Source organism: Osmia lignaria, chromosome 10 (assembly GCF_051020975.1).
Source record: "Osmia lignaria lignaria isolate PbOS001 chromosome 10, iyOsmLign1, whole genome shotgun sequence".
Classification (NCBI taxonomy): Eukaryota; Metazoa; Arthropoda; class Insecta; order Hymenoptera; family Megachilidae; genus Osmia; species Osmia lignaria.
This window is the reverse complement of record NC_135041.1, coordinates 12,985,953-13,012,010: the sequence shown is the minus strand read 5'-3', so window position 1 is coordinate 13,012,010 and position 26,058 is coordinate 12,985,953. Positions and strand designations below refer to the sequence as shown.

At 41.2% G+C, this 26,058-nt stretch overlaps 1 protein-coding gene across 1 annotated transcript in view; it reads left to right on the top strand.

Annotated features, from left to right (window-relative positions):
- The first annotated feature begins 238 nt into the window (after positions 1-238).
- Positions 239-26,058, top strand: part of LOC117611949 (zwei Ig domain protein zig-8-like) — a 36,070-nt gene continuing 10,250 nt past the window's right edge. The window contains exons 1-3 of the mRNA XM_034340474.2: positions 239-381; positions 19,462-19,628; positions 21,983-22,193. Of these exons, the coding sequence (XP_034196365.1) occupies positions 288-381; positions 19,462-19,628; positions 21,983-22,193 (472 nt within the window). The 5' untranslated portion in view covers positions 239-287. The remainder of the gene's footprint in view (positions 382-19,461; positions 19,629-21,982; positions 22,194-26,058) is intronic.

Sequence of the window (26,058 nt, the reverse complement as noted above, 5' to 3'; positions counted from 1 at the left end):
ACCGCGACCTACGTACTCCCACCGGCCGGGAACGCTTGTGATTGGTTGAGTTATGGATAAAGCCAACATGGCGTCGCGTTAGTGCACGTGCTCAAACGTTTAAGTGTTTTAAGTGAGTATAACTTTTAAAATAGTATTTTATTCGTCTTAAAACTATTATTTCCGTATTGTACTCGTCGAATACTATAAAGTTAAAAGAAAATAAAAGTCTGACCTTTCTTTTTGTTACTGTTCTCAGAAGAAGTGCATCGCTCCAACCGGGTTGACGCTGTTTTGACACGCCGCAGATGAATTTACGTCACAACGTCGATTTAAGTGGCTTCTGTGTTCCTGTCTTGGCCAAGATGATCTGCATTTTCTTCTTCTCGTTGCTTCTGCACGGTAAGTCGATTTACAAGTTATGTATACATACTTTGAAACGTTTATACACGTCGCGATAAGAAACTGCGTTCTTATTCATTGACTCCGATGCCGAATACTGACTGTTTGACAAGATGGCGGAAGATGACGTAAGAGCTCATCGAGTTAATATTTTACTTACCAATATATATTTTCGTTCAAAACTGACAAGAAAATCATTTTCAATTTTTTATTATCCAGATTTAGGTCGAAGATAACACGTAAATACGGTGAATAATTACCGGGTCATGTAATTTATCGCAGAACAAAAGAAATAAAATCCTCTTGTCGTGTATGTACTCGTCCTTCAATTACTTTTTGTCATTGATTCTTCTCCATGCATAGGTCTGTTTATTCGAGCTGTCCGTGGTCGCGATTTATTGAGAGTAAAACGTTCGCATTCGGGCCTCGTTAATTAGAATCTCTGTTCCATTCGGTCAACTATCGATGGGTAGGCTGTTGACTACCTGCTTTCATTAGAGTAAGGCTTTATCGTCCCGTTAATTCTTGCGAAAGTAATTGTCACGATATCCATTGATTAATCGGACCACTTCACATTGATTTCCATACGTTTCATCGAGAATACGCTTTCCTAAAATTTCCAATTGCCCGTACTAATTAAGTAATGATCGATCGTCACCGTTCTATGTTTATTTTACCAATTTCCCTGACGATTGATTTACCATTCCAGTCTAAGGACACAATTTCGATACAATTAACGGTTGTTAATGTACGATGTACAACTTTTGAATTATCGATACGCAACGAATAATCGCAGGCGAATATAAATTTTACGCGCAAATGTATGCAATTCAAGTGCGTGAATAAACCTATTGTTACGGTAATGCAATTCAGCGCGGAAATGTATATTCGTGAATCATTTGCCGCATTTTATAAGGGGAAATCTGAAAATTCCAGATTCCCCTGCCAGAATAAATCGAAAAAAATTGTACACCTACCATTTTGCAATCTGCGGTATCATTTTTGAGACACAAGCGATTGAAGAGTGGATACCTGCTGTCCGTGCATGTGAAAGCTTTTAATGTATTGGTTTGTTTGAAAAATTCGCGATAGCTATCGATATTGAAGTCTTTTAACTATTATTGTTTGATTTCAAACTGACGATTCCTGCGTGTATTCGGAAATCCTGCAAACATCGTTTGGCAACGCGTTTGATTACACAAAGGTCTCGCTTTGATGTTATTAAATTTCGCTAAAACCCGATACGCAACAACGATATTATTCCTACATCAGAAGAAAAAAAAAAAAATATATGAGCGTACGGAAAAAGAAATTGCTTTGTATCACGATACACCGTCAGATGGTCGGACGAACCTTCCATAAAGGTATTGCATAGCGTAGCCGGTAATTTCATAAAGTTTCTAACTCATCGTTCCTGGAACGGACAACTGAAAAAGAATAGAAAATCGGTAGAGTGGTTTCGTGGCGGTGTAATTTCAAGCGCGACGTTTCAGTGGACGCCGGGTAAATGTAATTAAAAAAAAATTCAGGAGCAGTTCCTTTTTTCTTTTTTTTTTTTTGAAGTAGTCTGGAAACGTTGCGTTGCCGTGCACGAAACACTTTGTCCGCGCACCAGCGATTCCCGCGACACGGAATTTTCGCGAGCCTCGTCGGGTGCAACGATGGGAACCGCGTTGAAAACGCGACGGAAAAGGCGTGCGAGGAAAATCAGCAAGCGGAAAGTTACGTTAGCGACGAGTGTATGTACGGGCGTGGCCTGGACGCGATCAGATATAAACGTATTGGAGGAAACAATGATCCTCCTGGAAACTTTGCAAATGTCGGGGGTTGATAACAGCCTGCGATACATATGTATTACTATGCTATGGTTCGACAAAAAAAAGACAAAGACATATCGTTCACACGTGTGCCGTTTCCATGAATACCCTCCTGGTCGTCTATTGTTTAACAAAGCTCGCTATTCGATCCGCAGATTTTGCAATAATTATTATTATTTATTTGTTATTACTACAAGGTTATTAGCGACATCAAGGTGTAGGTAAAGCTTACATTATCTGTTTCATCAGTTTGGTATTTTTTATAAATTTAATTGTCAACACAATTTTTGGTGTAATAGAAATACGCGATATAGACAAGGGATTTGATGGTTTTCAATTGTAACCCGAACACAAACGTTGGATTTCTAAGAATTTCTATGGTCCGAAGAAATTGTTCTAATACACGTTCCTGTAAAGTTTCGTCGAAATTGGCGAGTTTGCCATAGGTTTGCTTGTTAGTAACGTAAAGCCTGTTACAGGATAGTGGGTTCTCGGTTTCCAAAGCAAACTGAACGTTCATATTGGCCAGGGCTAGGTAAACGCGCTTATCCGAAAGTTGAAGTTACATTTGCTGCGTGCTCGGGTATCGCGTATCACGATTGCAATATCCGTTGGTTATCTCTCGCCCGTTGCGTACGACATAACGAATACGATGACGTTTCTAGTTCTGTTAGCCCGATGCATTTGTCGGGAAACGTGAACGCATAGTTTACAGACCAGGGGCTATTTCATTTTACTCCGTCGAGCCACTGCGGAACCGACAAAACGACGAATTTACGTTCCGTGAAACTTCCTTGCGCAAGGTAATAATTCACAACCCTTTCACTTCGCGACTTTGTACTTTGTCGTTTCGCGTACGTTCCCTCTGTGCACCGTTTTCCGGATTCATTTCCGCCCGAGCTATCCTCGTTGATGTTGGCAAAATTTCGTGAATAGCCCTTACAATTAATGGTACCAGGCTCGATTGATATTTAGAAACACGTTATCGGAGTATTTGCATCATTTTTCGGATTTCTCTTCGTTTGAAACACGGGAACAGAGCCAACAACGATCCTCTCGCGTTACCATCGTGTTCATTTTTAATTCAAAATCTTCAATATTTGATGACCAGAATTAGGTTTATTCAACAACGCAAAGTCGGTATTACAACTTCACTGATGAGTCATACGGGACTAATGTGGTTTACGCTCGGCGTTTCAATTTCTCTTTGACGCTCGTATCAACACCGCAAATACGTGAACCTTACTTTGTAAACACTCGAATACACTCCGGTTTCAAAGGTGTATACACACAACGATTAAAGGTACAAAGGATCGTTCTCTAATAAAATTTTAAAAATGAAATTCACTTTCTGCCAATTTCAGTTCGTAATCGTACATCGTAAAATTGATTCAAATCTACGTCGACGTGGTGGTAATTTCGAAAGCAATTAAGTGCAGAGGAACCGCTATGTAAGGTGGTTGGTTGGGCGCGTGCGAAAACGGATTATCCTTTAAGGTGACTAATTAATTGAAGTCCCACGTTAATTTAATATACTAAGTTAGTTGCAACGCGTGGTTTGCAGCTGGTAAGTGACCCAGTTGTGGACATTTCCCAGTAGAATCGCAGTGGAAGAGAAGCATGCTCGAGAGGATCAATCATCCTGAAAGCTAAATACTTCTTTCAACCGACAGATAATTAAATCATACCGAGGGCAGAGATAAATATTTCAAAAGAATGCGAAGGATAAAATATGATCTAGAAAATTCAGCGGTATGTTTTGAAGCAGTTGCTCTCTTCTTACTCTCTCGGTAAAAATCACTGGTGAAAAATTAACTTGGAAAGTATGCAAGAGAGCAGACATTTTTGAGAGACAGTAGCAAAATGAAATGGAGAGACCGTGTAGATTCGAGGACTTTCAACTTAACGTTGATTTATCGCGTGTCGAGCACAGCTGTAACGCAAGACTGTTGAAATATTCGGGGAATTCACGATCCCGTTGGGGATAAAAAATGAATGACATATTCGGCAGTTTTCATAGAGAATGACAAGGGAAATAGGGATATTGTCTATAACGACGTAGTCGAGAGCGACGTTGAAAATTTAATCAAAGGATTGGAAGTATTGGATTAGTTGGTAATCTTATATAATTATTGCAAGCACGATACCCATCTCTAGCTATAGACGTGTAATCTGTTCGCAAGCAATGCATACGAGATGAAAGTTTATGGTAGGGAAGTAGGTCGGAAGGGAAGGAAGGATGTGTTTCGTTGGGGGTGGTGTGACAGAACTCGTCATCGGGGTTATCTAGGCTGCTCCGTGTCTCAACTCTGGGACGTTCGATTCAAGGAAAGCCGAGTCCGTTTGACAGAATTCGCGATTAAGGGTGAAACTTTCTCCGAGATAACGAACGTTGCGCTAGAGCGAGGGTGTGACTGATAAAAAAAACACACACACGGGCGCGCGATATCTATCTGTAATTACTGTGAAATGTTTCTATGCGGTAGCTCGAAATTCAACGCCGCGATTTCTGGGTCAGCATGTATAAAACATTTCGCGAAAGTATTCACCGATCGAAAAGCACGGAAGTTCGTTGTGCAACGACGCGTTCTCGTAACCCATTTCCAGAACAGCTCGTGATTCTTCAGCTTCCTACGACCGGCGAAAGAATGCGAATAGAAATGGTGGCAAGAATTCCATTTCGCTGCTCGCCGTATTTCTGATCGCTGGACTGCAGCGACGTCATAACAGAAGGGTGAAAAACCAAAGGGAGCCGACGTCCATTATTTTAAAATTCGTTGACCCAAACCCATAGCCTTTTATTTTATTATCCGGGATTTGCTAAAAATTCAACGATAGAGCTCGGAATGATCCTTACTCAAACACGAAACACTCAGCGCGACATTTATGTATCTCGGGAATAGAGTAGGACTTTGCCAACTCTCCCCTAAATTGTACGCAGTTTCATCTTTCACGAGGGAGAACAACAACGGTAGAGCAGGAATTTTATGTTGCGCGGTTTAAATTCGAATCCGAAAAGTCGTTCGACCCGTTTGGGAATCTTCCAAAGGGAGAAGACACTTGCTAGCTCGCTTTTCATCCCCTTTTCCTCGCGCGCGCGGTTCGATCGTTTTCAATTTCTCGAATCGATCTTCGCGACACGGGAACCACCCTCCGTAGAATATTGCCAGCCATCGACACGGTACTGAAAAGCTGTGCCGAGAGGTGAGCAGAATTTCTTTCGTCGCGTCGGTTAAAGTAACGCGTTCGTATCGTTTAATATTCAGTTCGTATCGTTTTACACGACGCGTATAGGCAAGATTTTCAGGATGTTTTTGAAGCGCGCATCAGTTGAACGTGGAACGATAGCGAACGAGCTTATATTGCGTGAAAACACGAAGCGGGATAGGTAGAGAGCACGCTTTGGAAATTTCCATATTTATGCAAGTGTACGCTGTCTAAGGAAAGCTTCGTACTACTTACGCGATCTTGCCAACGGCGTCATCGGCTTCCTCTCTGCCAACAACGTGCCCTGAAATTTCAACCCATTTCTGGCTTGTCGATTTAACGACGCTTGGTGCGATATCCGATGCGTTTAGAAACATGAAAAATCCACGCTATCAGGAATTTAGGATTGAATTTAACTTTTCCAATTAGTTCTTCGTTATTATTCGCGACGTTACGCCTTTAACGAGGCCTCGTTTAACGAGATTTCGGTTTTTCAACGCGTATTTACGCGCAAGTTTTCGAAGTTAACGGTAAAACAAAGGCCGACTACGTAAAGTAAAATCCGGGCAAATAAATTAGGGGTTCGTTGAAGTTTAATTGCGAGCGTATCTCCTAACGGTGCAGCTTCTCGGTCCCGCTAATAAACAATTAAGGCAACTTCACCCAACTTGCGTCACTTCGCTTGTTCACCTTCCCTTTGTACCGCACCCTTTAAATCATGAAACCGCAATGAAATTACAGAATTCCTTTGGGAACAGGTAACCGTGTGCTCGATGACTGACTTTTCAACCCCGGAAAAGTTACGTTATCGTCCTTTCACATTTTCTTTCTCGTAATTAATCGCGTTTCTGCATCTTTTAGATTTAAATTCAATTAAAAACAGAACCATGTGGGATTTAAATTTGATTTACCGCCATTCGTTGTTTGAGGATAAAAAAAAGTATGATTCCCGTGTTTTTGGAAATTTATGAGCCTTTGTATCTGATGCTCGCAAATCTCCCGGCGCAGCTATTAATTGTTATTTAAAGACAATAAAAAATTGTTGTCAAAATAAACAGAAAATTAACGATCGCTTTTATTCTTTACTCGATGATAAATATTCCACGTGATAGATTTTTTTTCGAAAAGAACTATGGTTCCGACGGAAACGTGTAACTCGAGTAAATAAAACGTTCTCATTTACGACAAGCAAATTAACTGTTCAACGCTTCGTTACACATCGGGAATCAGGGTGAATCGAACGAATTGTTGATATCCACATCGCAATTACCATGCTCCACGAGTTATCCATGGTCAGTGTATACTTTTAATCTCAGCATCGATTGTTTATAAATAGGCACTTTCCTTTTTAGTTGTTCGTTATCATGCAAATAGAATTGCGTTTCCCCCCGAAGCGTGATAGAATATTATATGATCGATCGAAACGATTTCATCTGGCACACATTGTTCGGCATTGATGTATTTTTTTTTATTTACCGTGTAATGCACGTGTACGTAAATAAATGACAGATGATTATGTGATCGCAAGGATCACTCTGTATCTAAAGTAACGAGAAAAGAGCCTCTTTACTTTTCTGTATCCCCTTCTTAATTAAATGGCAAAGCTCTTAAGAGGCTTATGAGCTTAGATTGCCGGAGCCTTATCGTTCGGACACGTCTGCAATTGTCAGCAATTTTCTCTCCTCCATCTCGTTCCTTCGTGCCCGGTAGCTATCTTCTTCGCAGCTCGGGGTAATAAAAACTTTTTTGAATTTTTTAATTGCTCATCGAAACGATGATTTATTCGTTTTCCCCCGGGAAAAGACGTTCCGGACTTTCATTAAAGAAACTCCACGTTCGAAATCTCTGAAAGCTTTTCGCGAACAAAGCTGTTCCTTTCTTGAGGTTCGCTCGCTCGAGGAACCGGAAAGCGTTCTCTGTGGACGAGTCTGCGACGGAAGTGCATCGTTTCCGGCCGCGAATCTAAGTTCGCCATGCGGCCAATTAACTTTCATTACAGACAACTAAACCTCGAACCAACGCGACCATTGTTCCGATCATTTTGTTCCCGAGTTAACGGCCGCTTCTTTGCTCACCATCGAGACAATGACACCGAACCTCGGAAAAAATTATTTTCAGTTCGGAATAAACAATAACGTTATCAATGAGAGCTCCTACCAGGGGAAAAAATTACAGTACTTTAATAGATATCAATGTGTTCTTCCTTGTAACGAAACACACTAGATGTATACCACTTAATTAACGTTAATTGCTACCTTTCAAATAATACGCAATGCACGCTACCACGCTGTTTTAATACCCTGCTCGCCGATCATGCAAAGCAACAATTTATTAAGCTCTCCTCGTAGTAAAAAAGATGCCATTTATTTAATGGAATGGAGATTGCTATTCGTTCGAATTCGTCGATGAGCTTCCATGAAACACGGAAAGAGCAATTTCGATCCAATCGCGTTCTTTTCTTGTCTCTACCTCTTGTAATAAAACAATTGTTATCCACGATTACTCGGAAAATTGTTAGTAATTGTGCGTTACAGGTACAGAGCCATGGAAATTAAATTACTGTAAAAAAATTTACGAGAGGAGGGATTACGAAGGTTTTAATTAATACTTTGTAGTACACGTGCACAAAGAACAAAGAAAGAGTGTGTACCCTTTGGAACCCATAGGATTCGTGAAAGAAATTCGAGTCAAATTATTTCGATTAATAAACGTTTAATTAAAACGGTTGCTGGGCATTCTTTTATCTGTCGCGAACAAAAAGTAATTACGTTAAGCGAAGGCGTTCCCGTTTTGTAAGGTGTCTTTGTTAGATTTTTCAAATTCCCTACTGTGTTGGTGATTCAGACGAAACGAGAAAAAAATAAAATGTAAAAGCAGGTTTTTACATGGAGGAGAGTGGTTGGTTTTCATAGTAGCTTTAGCAAGGTGACTCGTAGAGGGTTCGCCGGCGTTATTTCGTCTAATTAAATCAGAGCTCCTTTGAGGGTCTTAAGCATGGCGTTTCCAGCCCTATCTCCAGTCATTTGTCGCTCCGTTATGTAACGCACTGTTTCTTTGAACAACCACTCGAGCTATACAGCTACAAATGATGGTATTTTTCTTCTCCTCGCTCTCTGGCCCTTTCGAGACGAGAACGAAACAATCGCGACTCTTATACCGTGCGCCTCCTTGCAACAATCGTTTCTCCATCGTCCTTCTTGCTAACGAATACCCTTTCATCCTTCCCTCCAGTCGAAAACATTCCTCGAAACGTTCAATGTCGAACAATATCATGAAAGACGTAGCTTGTTACGCGAAATTCTACCATTCTGTACTACCTTGATTTAAGGATCGCAGAGAAATTGGTTATGAAAATTCATGAGTAGCAGAAATCGATCGCCGACGAATTACCCGGCATAAATTTAGAATTGAACCTACCGGTTGTTCTCGTGCAGGAAGCTGGTTATTAACGTTTGTAATTTTCTGCTTGTATAATTTGTTCTTCAACGAGGGAGGTGGACGTTAGAGAAAGCTCTACCAACAGGGTTTATCGATCAATTTGGAAGCTTATTAACTTGAAAGTTGGAAAGGTAAATATTTGGGTGAAAGAGTCGAATTTCAACGTTGCAACTGGTAGGGAATCGTTACAGTAACTTATTAATTACTGCATCAGAGAACACTGCTCTAGTTTCGCGTTGCTGTTTAATAATCTTTTAAGTAATATTATTAGCTCCTTCATTTGGAAAAGCAGTATAACTGTATTATTCGTTGGAAAAATTAAGCGATCGACTTGGAATAAAGCCACTGCAGTACAACGCAAATTATGTTTAAGAACAGAGTCGTAGAGAACTGGAAAATACGTGAGCGTGTTCTTTAAAGAGAAAATATATTCCGTTGGAGGTATATTTTCTTGTCAGCGAGAAAGACACGAAGCGCGATATTAACTTGCAGATGTTTTATGCAGATTTACGCACACAAAGAAGTCGCAAAACATTTGCTCCCTCCGCTTGCAGAGAAATTTCTGAGTACGCTTCCGCCCCCATTTCCCATTGTCAATCATTCTTCTCGGCAACATTTCTGCGAGAATTTAAAACGTAGGGAATAAATTGTTGGGACAAGTAAAACTTCTTTCCTAAGTAATATTCTTTCTTTTGTAAACGGGTGTCACGATTCACCGAGAAATTATGGATCGTTTAACGATGTAAACGACTTTGTTATTGCGGCATAACGGGAATAGAAACAATATTGCATGCGGTGACAGGAATGGAAAGAGAGATTGTGACGAACGATAATTCCGTTCTTATGTTTATGAAGAGCGGTGACATTGATGAGTTTCATATCGGACGTGTGCGTGCCTGCGCATTGTTGCGGCCAGCATAAAACTGGCAGTAACCGCGTTCCTCTGGAAAACGTGCTTCGAAAAGTATGCTCTAATGCTTCCATTAAACGAATTCATTGAACCAATACCCTGGCGTTTCGTTTCACAGCGACGTGCTCGATACTGGCGTCGCCTATTCAAAGATAAAATTAAACAACGAAAATTCCACAGCACGAAATTCATTTCATCGACTTGAATTTCAATAGAAATATTTCATTCATTGATTTCGGGATGATTTCTGCTTCATGGCGTTTTCGTTAAAACCGAGATTCAATTTCCATTTTTTTATTTCTCCCGGTTTCAATTTGAATTTGCTAGCTCGTCATAGAATACTGTAATAAATTTCATTAACTTTTTCACGGGATACAATTTTCTAGCGAAACTACAGAAGAGTCGAAAATTCTGTTGAAACGCGTTTCTTTGCCTCCCAAGATAACGTCTTCGAGTCGGAACGTGTATTCCTGACGGTATGCTTCGCGAAATGACTCCACTCGATTTCTTTCGAATTAGAAAATTGTTGACTATGTCTCACATGCAACGGGAAAATATTGACTCACGATGCCGTTGCTTCACCTTCCAGGCATCTCTTGACCGTCGCTCTTCAGAATTCTTTGAAGGTATAAAACCCTACTAGCTTCGCACTTGAAGCGCCGCTCCACTTTGACTCCTTTTCAACCCGTTAACAGGCTAAATGTATGATGGTCGCGATGGGAGTATCCGAATTTCTTAGGGTACCGATCTTTTCCATCGTCGCGAATTTTTCCAAAGTAAACTAATTAGCATCCCAAAGCAACATCCAGTGTCTTTCGTTGAAAACGATGAATAACGGCTAGTTTATAAATCAAAGCTTTTCCTTTGATCGTGAAACGATTAGCATTGCAAAAAGGCAGACAGAAAAAAAAGACGTTCGAAATTATCGTTGTCGTTTGACGACGAAAGGGTGAATAGTCCTCGAGGAATAAGTAAAGTGATTTGATGTCTGGGAAATGAAGATTGTCAGCGGGTCTTTGACGAGAATTCTGGGATATAAAAACGAACCGATGAAAAACTGGCAGGCTGCGAACGACAGCTTAATTACCGGCACAGGGGACAGTACGCAGAAGTAATGCGTTTTCAATTATCTCCGTGGTTGTAGTTTAATTTTTGATCTGCATAAACAAACGGGCGAACCGTTCTCGCAATTTCCTCCTCGCATGGATGAGAAACTTTCAGATTGTTGTTTTCTCGCGGCTATTGTTCCTTCGGGATTCTATAATTGCTCGTAATGCCGGCATTGACGGGCTTTTCAAACGATCCTGTTCGCGGAGAGCGTAAGAACTTTCGAACAAAAGGTGGTCGTTCATTAACGAGAATGCCGAAGCGTTTCCTTGCGAGAAACCTGGGCTGTTAGCAGTCGTTTAAATAAGAAAGATTGAAAATGTTTGCGATGCCGGAGTAAATGGAGTCGAAGCTCCGTCTCGTTCGGTCAATTTGCTAAATAATAGAAAACTAAAATCACGGTTAATTTTTCCTCGGTTTCATTTTTCTGAATAACTTGGGGACACGAAGAGGAAACGAGGCAAAGAGTGCGAATAACGATGGTAAGAGTCTAATTGTCGTGAAAAATTAGGTCGCGTCGATGCTGTTTCGCGATAGGACGACGAAACGTAGGGAACAACGAAACGAACGAATTGCGCTAGTTAATTTATGCGCAAATTCTATGCCGTCTAAAATGATTTAACGGAGATTAATGCGACTGTTGCGCGGCTACCGTCCTATAGTTTACATTCGCGTCGGTTTATCTTCGCGCGACGAACGTAATTATCGCGATGAATTATGCCTCCGTTGTTGTACGAATGGCTTACGCGTACACGTGTCCCGCTTGAATTTTCCCTGTCCCTCTCTCGTCCAGGAAATAAGTCAATTTCAATGTACTAGATTCAGATCGATATAACCCGTTACACGTAAATTGCATTTTGAAACGTCCACCGTGGACGTATGACACCTGATCCGTGATGCTGATTTCGGTAACTGGTAACCGAACGGGTTATACTTGCCCGACAGAATATCGTTTGTCGTTTCGCCTGGAAGGCTGCATCGCCGGGCAAACTATTTATTCCATTAAACGCAATAAAAGTGGAACGGCTCGTTGCCGAGAAGTTATTTACCCCTCGGCCAGTCTGCCGGGGCGATTATTAACGTTGGAAACGGCTGCTTCTTAAAGGGAAAGTGGATATAAAACGGAGATGCGATCAGCGAAGGAATCGTAAAACCTTTTATCGATTTTAAATCTTAGCCTGCCGCGGACCCGACGTAAACTTTTCATCGGTGCACGAGGAACGTTTCTGCTTCTCTTTGCAAGATATTACAATATTTCACGCGATGGCGAACGAAGATAGGGTAATATTTGCCGAAGCTATTCTGCGGCGATCGGTTAGGATCGAACGAGGTGGTAGAAGTAGCAACGCTTGAGAAAGTTTTAATTTCTACGGAATAAAGGATCCGTGGGATTTCATTAAAATCTGAAAGCCTCGCTTAATAAGGTTCCTTCGCGAAATGGCAACGGACTCGCGTTACTCGAAATGGGGATTCTCTGGATTCACGGTGTAAACTTGAGTCGTAGAAGCGTTTAGATTTAAGGAGGGTTAAGTAAGTGGTTATTTACGGCAAATCCGTGAAACTGGTCTCGCAGCAGGGGTACCTCGACTTCTACGAAATTCTCTTCCCTCTCTGGCTTAGAAAATGCCTGATTGCCCTCATAACTTTCGACAATTTCGCGAGCCGAGGGTAATTTTGCATTAATATCAGATCCTTTGTATCTTTTTTTCTCCTTAGCGTCACTTTTATTCGATCAAGATAACTTTTACACCCTAAATTTCGCATCGATACTTTGTCCTTTTGAAGGTACTTTCTTTTTGGCAAAAAAGGAACTTAATTTCTTCGTCTTGTAATTTTTTTTTGTCAGTATTATCCATAGTACTAAGTTCTCTTATAAACAAGAATTTATGAACATTTGTTTCGCATAAAGTTCTTATCTCCGTCTTAGGAGTAAGAGTCTCTTTCGAAAGAATCTTGAACATTGACGAAGTTAGGAAAAGTCAGGGGGAAAGGGTGAAGCAAAGATATTGCGACGAGCACGAAGAATGGAATTATTCGGTTGAAGCTTTTCCCTCGGGGGGTTCGCTGTTTAGTAGAAAAGCATCTTCCTCGCTTACAAGCATATTCCCCGGTGATCTCATCATAACGTCGGTCTTGGCGAAACTAGGTTAAATCTAGATGAGTTTGGCGTGTTTCTATAAAACAGGAAAAGTAGCCGACAACTGCATCATTATGTGGATCCTGTCGTTTGAAAATTATTCACTCGATGAGAGTTCTTTTGCCTCGGCTCAAAGCGTTCTGGAAGAGGAGAATTTTAACTTTTTGAGGATTTTAAAAACGCGGAGAAGGGTTAATATCCCCAGTTGCCGCAAAGTTCAATTGTGAACCTTCGCGTTACGCGACACGTAGTCGATGCTGGATAGAAAAGTGTCATCGACAGGGGTGCAGGCCGTAAGTGGCATTTTCCTTCCGATGCACTTTTTGCGCATTGACAAAGGGGAAAAGGTCTTGAAGAGAGAAACACGTTGCACCTGTCGACTTCGATCGTCAACGTCAGCCACGATGCCGCGTAAGCAACTATTTCCGCGATATTTCAACTGTATTTCCGCTCGCGGTATTTCTTTCAAAGTAAACGAAGACATAATTTTCGTAAAAAAAAAGTCGATCCTTTTTTCTCTCTTGCTAAATTTTCCTTCGATCTTCGTAGAATTTTCAAAGTTTACGTCACGCGAAAAGGAGAAACACTTCCGAGCCACTTTTCGGTTTATCGAAAAACACGCTTTCTCTCTAGCTACATTTTCTCTGTAGAGTTTCGAAAGTTCCGTTTCACGAACGACATTCTCCGATTTCGGGGAACGAACAGACGGAAGTCTAAAGAAGATGCGGTTTCTATGGGGATGCAAGAGGAGTGAGAGAGCTGCCATTAGTTTTCTTCGTGGCCATTGGCAACCCTATCGTTGCTCCACATTTCGCATTCTGCTCGTTCGACTCGATTTCGTTTCACCGGTTAACTGTTAACGAAATTTCTTGGAACTTAGCAATTCTACGGTGAGAAAGTTTTATTTCCTTAGAGATTGTTCTTTTTTCGCCAGTAGAAAATCCTTTGAATACATTTAATTCGTTTAGATCAATAACAAGTGAGAGCAATAACTTGGCTCTGTTATAAGAAAAGTTTAAGTAATTTCAAGACATGAAACCGTGGCTACTATGGAAACTCCTTTGAATAATTGATGAACTGGTTAAGTGGTCTGGAGCAAGCCTGTCGCAAAAGAGAATGGCTCCGAGTCGATACAAGGATAGCCTTTCCTCGCCTCTTTTCATTCGTTTCAAACTTTAATAACGTCACTTTGATTATAATATTTCTGTCGATTCTTTGCGAAGCAAAATCAATGGAGAGAATAATTTAAATCTGAACGAAATCGGAGACAGATTAGCGAGTAGTGGAATAATTCAAAGAGACAGCCGCCAGTGTTCCGACACGAATGAAATTTCATTAAAGTTTCTTAACTCTCAGCGACGTATCAATATTCGCGTCGTCCCAGAAGTCATTAGTCATGTCGTAGGTATGGTGGCAAGTACGGCTGGTGCTCGACATACTAGGAAATTTATTATTAAGGCGAGCAACTGCTGACTACCTGAGAGGGTGAATGCTGTTTAATGGAAACCCTTTCTTTGAATTTCTCAAAGGAATGACGAGTGAAAATCGTTACCAGCGGTACTGGATGCTGCCTAAGTCGTCGATCTTCTTTATGCTGACAATAATGAAAGCCCTGGAAACTCGAATAAATTAATACATAAGAAAATTCAGCAATGAAACTGAGGGAGAAACTGGTGTGTTCGATGGAAACTCTTCGTTTGTGTTTCTTGTCACTGTTGTTTGCAAATATTCATGGAAACGACGACAACGGAGACCTTAAGTGGTAAAAGCACTTTGTCGAAGGGCGTTATTCAATCGATACATTAGACAAGAAGCATTAAAGTTTCATAGATGGTGTAATAAGCCATGCCGTTGGTATTCGAGGTATCAAATTGTCTCGTCTCGATGCTAATAAACGAGCAAATTCGACGCCGCGTACAGCGAGACGAAGGATCGTTGAAAAGTTTTTACGGAAACAAGGAAAAATGATAGAAGTTTCGAACGAAACTGACAGCGATATTGTTTGCCTCGCTAAAAGCCGAGACATTTTCCTACCGCGCATTTTTCCCATATTTCCCGCTTACAACGGTACTATATAGATAGCAGCTTTACGGGAAAGGAGGAAAAAAGTTGAACGAACACGAGATCCAATTTCGTTGTCGACCAACGATGATCCTTCTCGAACTCGAACGTCGTCAATTTTCTCGCGATATTTGCTCTCCGTTTGAATTGTTTTATCATCTCTGTTCTCGTCGAAGCTCGCGGTTAGAAAACACTGGGGAAAATTGCATACAGCCGTTTATTGGCTAGAGTGGAATAACCCGGTGAAGAAAACGCTATAGAAGTTATCGGTTACTTTTCCTTCTATAAACTTCGAAATACGGATTTCAAAGTCTCAACTTCGGATTGACGGTTTTGTATAAAAGCGTAATAAAATGAAATATCAAAGTACTGGAACAAGAAGATTGAAGTAGCTTGTTAAGGAATTTAATAAGACAAGCTTTTAATAAGAGCACTTGAGTGTTTCGTGGGTTCTAACCATCGAGCTCTAATATTTTCGAATATAAAAAGCAATATCGGACAGGTTATTTTTACGTCAAGTTTTGTCGCTGAACAGGACTTTTTATACGATCCTCGTGGACGCAAGATAAGGTCCGTCTTCCGGTTTCTAGGTCAGTCGTTTCAAAAGGGTCAGTTCTCGTAAGATGGAAGCGGAGTATCTAGATTCTCGAATTCGTTGCTTGCCAACGATCTTATGAAAGGATAATAATAGTTTGCTTTTGACGTGCTTCTCGTGCATCGAAATTGGAATGAACCAGGAGAATACGTCAACCCCGGATCGAAACTAATTGCAAACAATGCCTACATTCAACCCCTTATTACCATAAAAGTACCATCGAACATTGTTAAAAGTATTTTCGAAGCAAAAGGAAAATTCAATCGTTCAAACATTTTCCTTATCCTTTATTCGATAAGTTTGATTCGTCGGAAGGAACAGCGGAATATTCCCTCGATTACACTTAGCTTTCGTTTCCCTCTTACGATTTTTCACCACATCACCTAGGCACGGAAGCGTGTTTGTTCGAGCGAGCCAACACCCTTCCGGTTCCTTCCCCTTCGTCGACTGCTACGCTTTTATTACGATGAGAGATTTTCGCACCGCCATCGCTGATAATTTATCACGGTTTTATTGTTTCCCGCTCCCTACGGGGTCATCGATACGATGGCCTACGATGTATCGGTACCTTTTTCCTCCGGAATTTGCCTCGTAACTTTGGAGAATCGAAACCGTTGTTCGGTAATTTTCTAACGCGTTACGTTTTCGTTCCTCGTTTCGCTCGATGAAGACACTTTTCTTCTATCGTTGATAAATGAAATTGCAAGAACGCGAGATGTTGGATAACCAGTAAATCTTCCGCGGACAGCTTTCTTCAGCAACGAGTATTTTATTCGCTGAACGATTATCTATCCACCCACTTCATTTTTTGTGTCAATGAATTTTCACATATAAATCTCTTAATTTAATTTTCAACCACAATAGCCCTCTTATCATTGAAAGGTGCCAATAAGATAAAACAAATTGGTATTTTAATGGAATTCATGAATAGGGCAAAATTGCGGTAGGAATAAGGGACGAAAGAATGGTCAATTGGAAATGATAAGCGGACGGTGATCGATCATTTACCTCGTTCAGGGGCTATTCGAATAATTGCTCGATCGGTTAATGGATATTCCGATAATTGACATTCCAAAGATATTCTACCAAGGTTTCTACCATCCATGTACCGAATTACAGAATCCTAATAACTGTACAAGGAAAGTGCTGCTCGTAATTACTTAAAATCAACGGGGTTATTCTTTGAATTTTATTCTTACACTCTCACCGCTAAACTGCAACCATTTTAAAAGCATCAGGGCTCCCAGCCGTATCCTGTATTAACCAGTCGGATACTTCTACGACCCGACTCTGTTTTCCTTCTGAATTAACTTTGCCAGAGAATCTTTCTTCGATCCTCTTTTATCCGCTGGCAGGGAAGCGTGAAAGCACGTGGAATTCTTAGTTTCTTCCGGAGTAAACGAACGGGGCTGAAAACACTTGGTCGGTAGGTCGACGAGGTGGAAATGGCGCGAATAATTCAAGCGGTCGTAAAAGCGTGGATTTAGAGCCGGGTAAAAAGGAAAGGGTTAATTTGGCAGTCTTTGTTCGATCCAGCAGAGGTTTCGTCGAGCTTATTACAGTAAATATCTTAAGGGATCGTATATTATGTCTCTAGTGCCCCGCTCTTCTTCTGGCCACCATCTTTTTCCCTTCTTCACCCTGTTACCCAACCCTTTTAACGTGATAAATGTATAGCGAGAGGGGTCCTACCAAAGACGCTGACATCACGATGCAATTTCGAAGATAAATATTCCTGTCCTAAATTCTGTGGCCAGGTAATTTACTTTTTTCGGTTGATTTTATATTACAGTTTGATATCCACCGAGACAAATGTGGTATAATATTTTCACGTTGCGGTCTATGATGTTTGAGAAGCTGCAGCATACATCATTCATCCCTTAGTGAATTACTTGATCGCTCTGTTATCCTCCAGAGACATATAGTTCATCTTTGTTGTAATTACAACAAAAAATAGAATTTTAATTGGTATCCTTCCGTCGTGTTAAATAAAATGATAAAATGGATAAGGAAGAATGAGTAACATACAGGTAACTGTTGTGTCAAAAGGTTAAGCTTCATGGGTCTGAGAAAATGACACCTTGAAAGAAAGTGGAGAAGTTGGCCGTTTCGCAGGGACAGGCAGTTAATTAACACTTTAATGGCGACGCGAGGCGTTGCGCATGGTATATTAAACGAGCCTCATATCCTCCCAGCGATTAAAGCGTTACCATTAACACGTTTAACTTTTGCTATCTTTATGAATGGATCGTCTCCCTGGCGGCTGCGAAGTTGATTTATTAAATCGCCATGTTAATTCGAATGGAAATTGACAAGGTTTTCGAGGCCGTGCAGCGAAGAAATAAAAAAATGATACAGAGTGAAAAAATTATCGTGGACGGTGAATAATTAACACCTTCCCTCCCATGGGGTTCACCGATGAGCGATATTGCGAATTTAATTCACTTACATAATTAAAAACCGAAGGAAGCGAAAGGACCGTGGGTATCATTGAAATTTCAATGGTAATTGAAAATGGCGGATCAAAGTATTGGATTAAAAAATTATCCTGTAATATCCTTAACGAAGGTGATTTTACATCGTACAGAATTACATTCCAGAAATTAATCAAACGATGTTTTTCTCTTTTTCTCCCTTCGTGACACGAGGTGAATTTGCAGAAATGCTTTTTGTGTTTCAAATTGGCCGGAATTTCGGTGCATTGAAAAAAATTTAATTAAAAGAGCGATATCGCGGGGCGAATTAATGGGTGAAAAAGTAGCACTTCCTAGAATCCTGGTTGAAAACCGACGAACAAAGGAGCGTAAAAATGTTCGATGGCCGAGTAGATAAATTTCTAGATAAAATGGTAATTTTTGTCGTTCCCTTTCCGCTTGATTAATTCGTCTAGCGAAAGATTTTCATCGAACTTTAAACTGCAAAGTAGCAGTCCACGAATTGGTATTTGCGGTCGAATTTATGCGTTTCGAAATCGGCTACTTGATATGCAACAACCTAATAGATTAACATGGAGGAAAGTGGAGAGAATTTTTGGGGTTGGTAGTTTGGAAGCGAGGAACACCGATCGCTGTATATGTATGCATCTCGTGCACGTGGTTACAGCCACTCGTGCGAATGAGATCGTATTTGCCGCAGTGCAGGACCAGCAGAAACAGGATAGTTACGCGCCAACTGTTCCGCGCTCTACTATTCTCGAGCCACTCGCTTTCGCGAGGACCATTCGGATGCTCGTGGCGTTTTTAAAAGATCGCTGCTGCGCCATTGTTCGATCGAAAATCACGCGAACGAATTGCGTGGCCGAGCAAACGAATCACCGATTAACCTTGTAATTGACTTTTTCCCTACCGCCATGCCAGCTCGTTTGCCGCCGCCCTTTGTGCGACGGAACGAAATTAGGAGGCTGGTAAACCCGATGTCGGGGATGAAATGCAAATTCTACGATATCAAATACCTTACCCCTCGTGTTATATAGGATTTCAGATATTCGTGCCGGCTAATGTACCAAGGGCGGGCATTTAAAATCTTCCTTTATCTCAATTGTTAATTTTTCCCTGAATTTCAGGAACTAGAAAAAAGGAAAAATGCGAACGTAAAATTTTCAAATGAAATGAAAAAGCGTAATATTTTTTAATGGGGAAAAAAAAGAGCATGAAAAACGGCGAAAGAGCAGCTAGAGAGATTTTTTTACCCGATCCGTTTCGCGATATTTGATGCCCTTTTCATTCTATAAAACAACAGTTTACACGAATGTTTTTAGTAAATCTCATTGAAATCGAAGCGTACGATCAGTATTTGCTTTCAATTTCAGAGGGAACCGTACACAGCTCTCGGCTGGTCGAAACGGACGCTTTCCAAGAATGGTCAACGCTAGATTCGAGCCATTACTTTGATACAACAATCCCGTCGAACGTGACGGGACTCGTTGGTGACACCGTTGAACTGATGTGCAAAGTGAAAAACCTGGGGAATAAAACCGTAAGTATTCTCGTCATTCGCGCTTGCTAAACGGTATTCGTAATTACGACGGAAAATTTTCTGAAAACGATTCGGAGGTAGAAAAATAAAGTATTATATAATTAGAAACTTCTTGAGGAAAAGATGAAAAAGATTAAGTAGAAAAGGAAGAAAGTGACGTAGAGATACTCCCAGTCGGTTCCAGACGATGCGTTACCATTTTTAATCCCGAAACTCATCTTTATGCAAAGCGTGTGCCCGCACACGAGATTTTCTGAGTGTGTACTGCATAATACGTTTCGTTGATATCGTTTCATGTAATGTCGCGAGTAAAATTGAGATTCCTCTGCCAGGTGAAATACGTGACATCTCAGATACGAACTCGATTACCTAAAAACGGATATTCCCAGTAAAAATAGCGTATCTTCGCTAATCTATTTTCCATAATCTCGATACAAATTCGCGACGATTGCTTGGCCGCAACTCGAACGAGCTTGCGGGTAATCTGTTAAATTGCGATGGCAAAAACGATCGGAATTGCTATTTAAGCCGCGAGATCGTCGTTACGGCACGATTCAGTGAATCGAAAGGAAATGTAGTTCGGGTTACGGGTGTTATGACGGCTCCGGATCATCGATTAGATTCCCTTCTAATTAACGACCTGGAGAAATTTCAGCGAGCTCGCCTTAGGTACCATTTTACACGCTTCTCGTTGGAACTTTGCCAGTTTGTTCGCCATTCGGCCGAAGAGGAACCGACTTTTCCTTTGTTCCATAGGGTTTCTCAGAAAGATTTATTCTGTCGTGGAGAAATTTTTTCGAATCGTTCTGTACATTTTATAGGCTTTAGATTAAAACGAGGCTGCTTTGATTCGCGTTAAAACGTTCTCAGAATTAGGAATGAAATCCGGTCGCGTGCAACGTTAATTATAAACGAAAAGTGAAGAATTAACTGGACAGCAGCGGTGTCATTCGCTCGGAGAAACCCATTTGCCAAATTTAACGCAAACGTTGAGAATTACTTAACTCGTACACGAAATAATCTACTCCGCTGTAAATGTACTTATCTGTTAATTAACCGCGCGCACTCGCGTATACATGTTATGTGCATATAAACGCGTTCTCGGGAATTTGATCTCGTAGAAAGGCTAACAGGCAACGTTACTCGAGTGTCCAGTACCAATTTTCTCAAAATTAAAAATATTAAAATATTACCATTGAATGATATTTCTTGTAAGCCGAGCGAACGACGTAAGTACCACCGGTAGGAAATGAAACGATTCGATATACGACGGATTGTATCTATAAAAGGGGTGAAGAACGTATAAGCATGAAAAGCGTCGAGGTGGAAAGTATAATAGCATAACAACGCGATGGTAGCTCGTAGGATGAGATAAAAAAGAGAAGTAAAAGTTGTAGTATCCGATGTTATAAAGAAGGAAGTGCGAGAGGTAATAAGCTGGCGAACGTCGAGCGAAGCATAATGTACAGTGGTTCGCGTCGTGTATTACCTTCGAATACGACTTTTTAACGCAAACACTGTGTCCCTCGTAAAGCCTTGGAAAACGAGCTATTTCAAACATATCCGGGACAGCTATGAGCCGGTAAAAAATTACTTTAATTTTTAAATTCTCATCGCAGCCAAGCAAAGACCGAAACAACAATGAGAGTTAATCAAAAGGGATATGAAAATTGTACTTACTTTGTCATTGAGTAGTATTATTTTCCTCGAACAAGTAGAACGAACCCTTTACGGTCTGGTTTAGCTATCGCGGTGAAAAAAATCGTAATTCGTTCCCTGAAATAAAATTCCAAATAACAAATCTTAAACTAAAAAAATATAACGAATTTCGTGAAAAAGTTAAAAATTTGTGGAAAATGAGAAGCAAAGGCATAAAGGAGAATTTATTTTTCACTTGAAAAACGGAGCAAAGGATACGCGTGGCGCAATGTTTACGATATTGCGGTCAGTATACAACACGCACACGTGAATACGTGTACGGAAGGGTGAATGTATGAGTCGCGAATCGTCCCGCGTCTAATCATTTTTGTGTTTTAGGGGGTCGATTAATCCCCAGAGTGCGGTCTGACCTACCTTTCATGCACAGTAGCCGGCTCGGCTTGGGTTAGGTAACTCTTAAAAATGAAAACTGCGGCTAGGGTCGAACGACCGCACTTTACGCGTTTATCTTCAGCCTCGAAAATAATAACGCGATATCGATTCGTTTACAAATTGCTCGTCGAACAATTAAACCACATAGGTGTACGTTTCTGTGATTCATTGCGAATCGATACTTTTTGCGATAGTTTGCAGTAAGGATTGTTGCACCATATTTCAATCCTCGTTAACTTTTGAGTTTTTTTTATTGTTCGCAGGTGTCATGGATGAGACATCGAGACATACACCTTTTAACGGTCAGTAATTACATCTATACGAGTGATCAACGTATCCAGACTATTCACAAATCTAACACAGAGGAGTGGGTGCTGAGGATACAGAATCCGCAGAAAAAGGACTCTGGTATCTACGAGTGTCAAATATCCACCACCCCTCCCGTGGGTCATCGCGTTTATCTAACAGTGGTTGGTAAGTTGAATGTTACGTTAATTGAAGTATCCTTATCTGTAATTGCGATACTTTGAAATTCCAATGATATCGGTCTACATAATTTCCTCGCTTTCCGTCCCTCGGTTTCTCGAAAATCATCATTGCATTCACGAATAGCGGCGATCGATCAACGTCACCGACTATTATCAGACTTGGAATAGTTGGCAAAGCTTAAAAGCTTGTATCCGGCGCGAGTAAGGGAAAAGAAATTGAGAAATTCCTGAAAGCGTAGCGTAGAACCGGATATCCAGGACTTGGGCGCTTTTCGAGTTTTCAGAGTAGGAAAGAAGGAAGAGCTTTCAGGAACGGGGTTGGAAAGATAACGACGTCAAGGATAGGACGGACAGTGTTTTGCGAAAGCAAGTCACGGACCGGAGCCAATTATCGCCAAAGCTAATGAAGCTATTGCTGCTGAAAAGAAATGAAAAGGTAGAGAAATCGCCGCTTCGTCCTTCGATATCTCTTCCTTTCTTTCGTGTCTATCATCAGAGGATCCTTTCTCGCCCTTTCTTTTTTTTCCACTACTTTTCACTTCTTCGCGTTGCTCTTTAATTCTTCCAGACATTTTGAAAATGCTTCATTTTTATTTCACCTCCGTTCCCTTTAAAGATACTGATTTTTCGCTTAATTAAAATATCGCGATCAGGCTGTATACATTAGGAACATTAATCTGCCTCGTAAAACCGAAAATATTGTATCGTAAAACCGTTTCATCGGAGGATTCACGGCGAAACAAGCGTGTCCCGATTTACCGAGGGAAATTTCCTTCAAATTAATAGATCGTTCCATCGGATACCGTCAAAGCGAAACGTTCGACGCTGTTTCCTCGTTGTCATCGCGCTGTTTATGTCTCCGGAAGATTCACCAACTCACCCCTTTCCTCTCACACCGTTTCCCTTGCTCGTCGTTCGATACGCCCAGTTACTGGCTCGTATAATTACGTCGCTTGGAATAATAACGCGGTTTCCTTTCATGCGCTCGTCGTTCGCGTGTACGATTAAACAGCCGATACCGTGCCTCGTCACCGTCGCGATATCTATTTGGTTAGAAAGTAGCAACGATAAGTCGAGCACTAAACAGCGATATCCGCGTAATAATTCCAGCCGCAACACCTCGCGGTAGCTCGTTAAAACGCGAAAAACTCGAAACTGCTTCGAGCTTCCGCCTATTAACCCGCCTGAAAGCGTACTGGCAGGGAAACTTTCTTTTTTTTCATAGCACACGGTGACACGCGTGCAGTTGCATCTTTTAGCGAGTTAGAGAATTAACTCGAGTCTTTTCAACAAAAATTACTAATGCTAAACCGTTGAAGCAATTAAACGAATCGAAATTCGTGTATGTAATTCTATTGTTATTACTAATTTATCGAATCGGATCCTCTTTCGAGATGTACTCTGCATGTTGTAAACAAAAAACAAATAAGCATAAAGTTGTACCGATGCACAAAAGAGAGGAGAACAAAAGGAACATAGGGTGTATTGGCATCGAAACAGACAGCACTGTTGAAAAGCGAAAAGCAAACGCTTGTTTCCAGTAAACAGGCTGAGTAGAGCGGCGTTCGATCGTTGGAGCGTTTCGTGTTTTGTAGAAACACACGCATACAGGCGTACAGGAAAGTAGGCAGAGGAAAAGCTGAGGGGGTTTGAGAGCGTCTTTTCGGGTGAATCAGAGGAAGGTGTTCGACAAATTGTTCATTCGTGGTGAAACGACACACAAACCCCTGCCGAGACGTCTAATAAAGGAAGCAGAGTAGAACGAATCGAGAAACAATTGGCGGGCTCTCTGCGCGGCATTCTTGGCACCCGATACCCGTGAAATTGTGGCGACAAATTGAGTCTTTCTTTCCGTCCACGACCACGACCAACAACCACCACGTCCACCTCTTCCTCTCGATCCTTGCTCCCTCTAATGCTTTCGCTTCCTTCTCTCTTAGCTACCTCGTCCTGGAATCTGGAACGGTTGCGTGGAAAAAAAGAAACGACCCGTTGCTCCTTTCGACGTCTCCTTTAAAGTATCCTTTCCTTTCCACGGAAGAGCTTGTTTCGCTTCCGTTTCCGTCAGCTCTACCAGACCCTTTCCTCCGGTTTCGTTAAAAATTCATGAATTTTCCACGCGACTTTCCACGGTTCTACGTTTTGCAATCTACCTCCTCGTCGAGATAGAAAAGAACAGGGATAACGTTACTTTTTCCTCGATGATCTGTTTTCAAAGGAACGACAAATTCTGCGATTTACCTTCCTAATTTTTATCCGAGAAACCTTTCTCCAGTCTGTCTGAAAGGTCTATCGAATACATTCACCTTTATTAGGTGCGCTTTTTTTTTCCTTCTTTTTACGAATTTGCCCTCGGTGAGGATCTACGATTGCCCCGAAACGATCTCAGTTTACTTTTACTACCTCTTCAACGGTCCCGTCCCTCGAGTTACTTTTATCGCACGCGTCACGATCGGTCCGCCTAAATCGTTTCGAGCTTGAAACAACCGCAGGAAATTATTTCCCATAAACGCAACCGGCACTGTTGACTTTAATAGTAACGCTGTTTCCGCAAATGAATCATTTTCTCTCAGCAATTTTCCCTTCGCTTTACTTTTCCCCTGGAAAATACCGATCCGCGTTGCAAAAATCCGATGATTCGAATATCGAAATCTCGTGCCATTAGAAAAGATCGAATTATAAGCCGGGCAGAATTTGATGAAACGATTTTATCCTACGAGTTATCGATGGCTATTGGTTCACGTGAACTGTGTTAAATTCAAATTCAACGCCTTTGCCTTTCGATGTTCCCAACGGGAATGCTGCATCGCGTTTTTCTCCGTGCATCAATTTTGCAACTCGGCCAACTGGTTCGCGCAAACGAGAAGGAAGAGTCGTAAATTCGGCCAGCTGAACCTCGATAAAGATACAATAACGTTGAAACTAATGGAATATTCTGGTACACAAGAATCTTAGATCGTGATCTAAATATAAGAACCCTGTTTCCTTCAAATGCCAGGAAAAATGAAACGCTTTGTGTATAAACGAGAAGATTTATAATTGGATTACGGATGTTCATGAAAATGTATGCTTCCACGGGAAATTGATAATAAACTGAATCCCGGATAGGAGACTGCTTTTTTAATTTGCATATTTTGCATCATTCATATAGTTTGCATACTTCTCAGGAACATATATATATATATATGTTCCGTATTTCTGGACAAATTCTTTTCTCAATCTCTTGAATTTATACACAAAGTTTCCTTTTTCTTTTATTAATGGGCAGAAAAATGCACGCTGTCACGCGTCAGCTGCGTAACGTGCTACTGATAAGCTTGAATATACGCAATAACTGATGGTTATTTTTCTTTTTTTCTTCCTCTCTTTATTTCATCACGCGAGAGCACGTGAGCTGACGTGACGTTGACAATAGTGCGTCTCCACGTTTAGGCACGGCCCTGTGTAGGGTTGCAATTTATCGGTAATACACGCGACGAAAGCGTCATCGTGACGGATTAACGAGGCGCCGTTGAAAATGCAAAAAGCTTTAATTTCAATGACTATAGGCCGCGTGCAGCACACCGGCCGAATAATTACAAGGTAGTAGACGAGAGGTCGGATCATCGTGATAACAATACTCGAACCTTGCCGTTACAGAGCGTGCTATTGTAATTACCTCTCGTGCCTTCAAGTGCAACGTGCTATTTTCGCGAAAAATACAGGGAACCCTCGTGCACGATACATACCGACGTTCGGTCCCCCTCCATGTCCCCCTTTTTCTATTTTTTTTTTTTTTTTTCCATCGAGTACTAACCGCAGCGAAGCTTCCATTAGGTGAATAATTGCCCCGGAAAAAAGCTACCGCTATG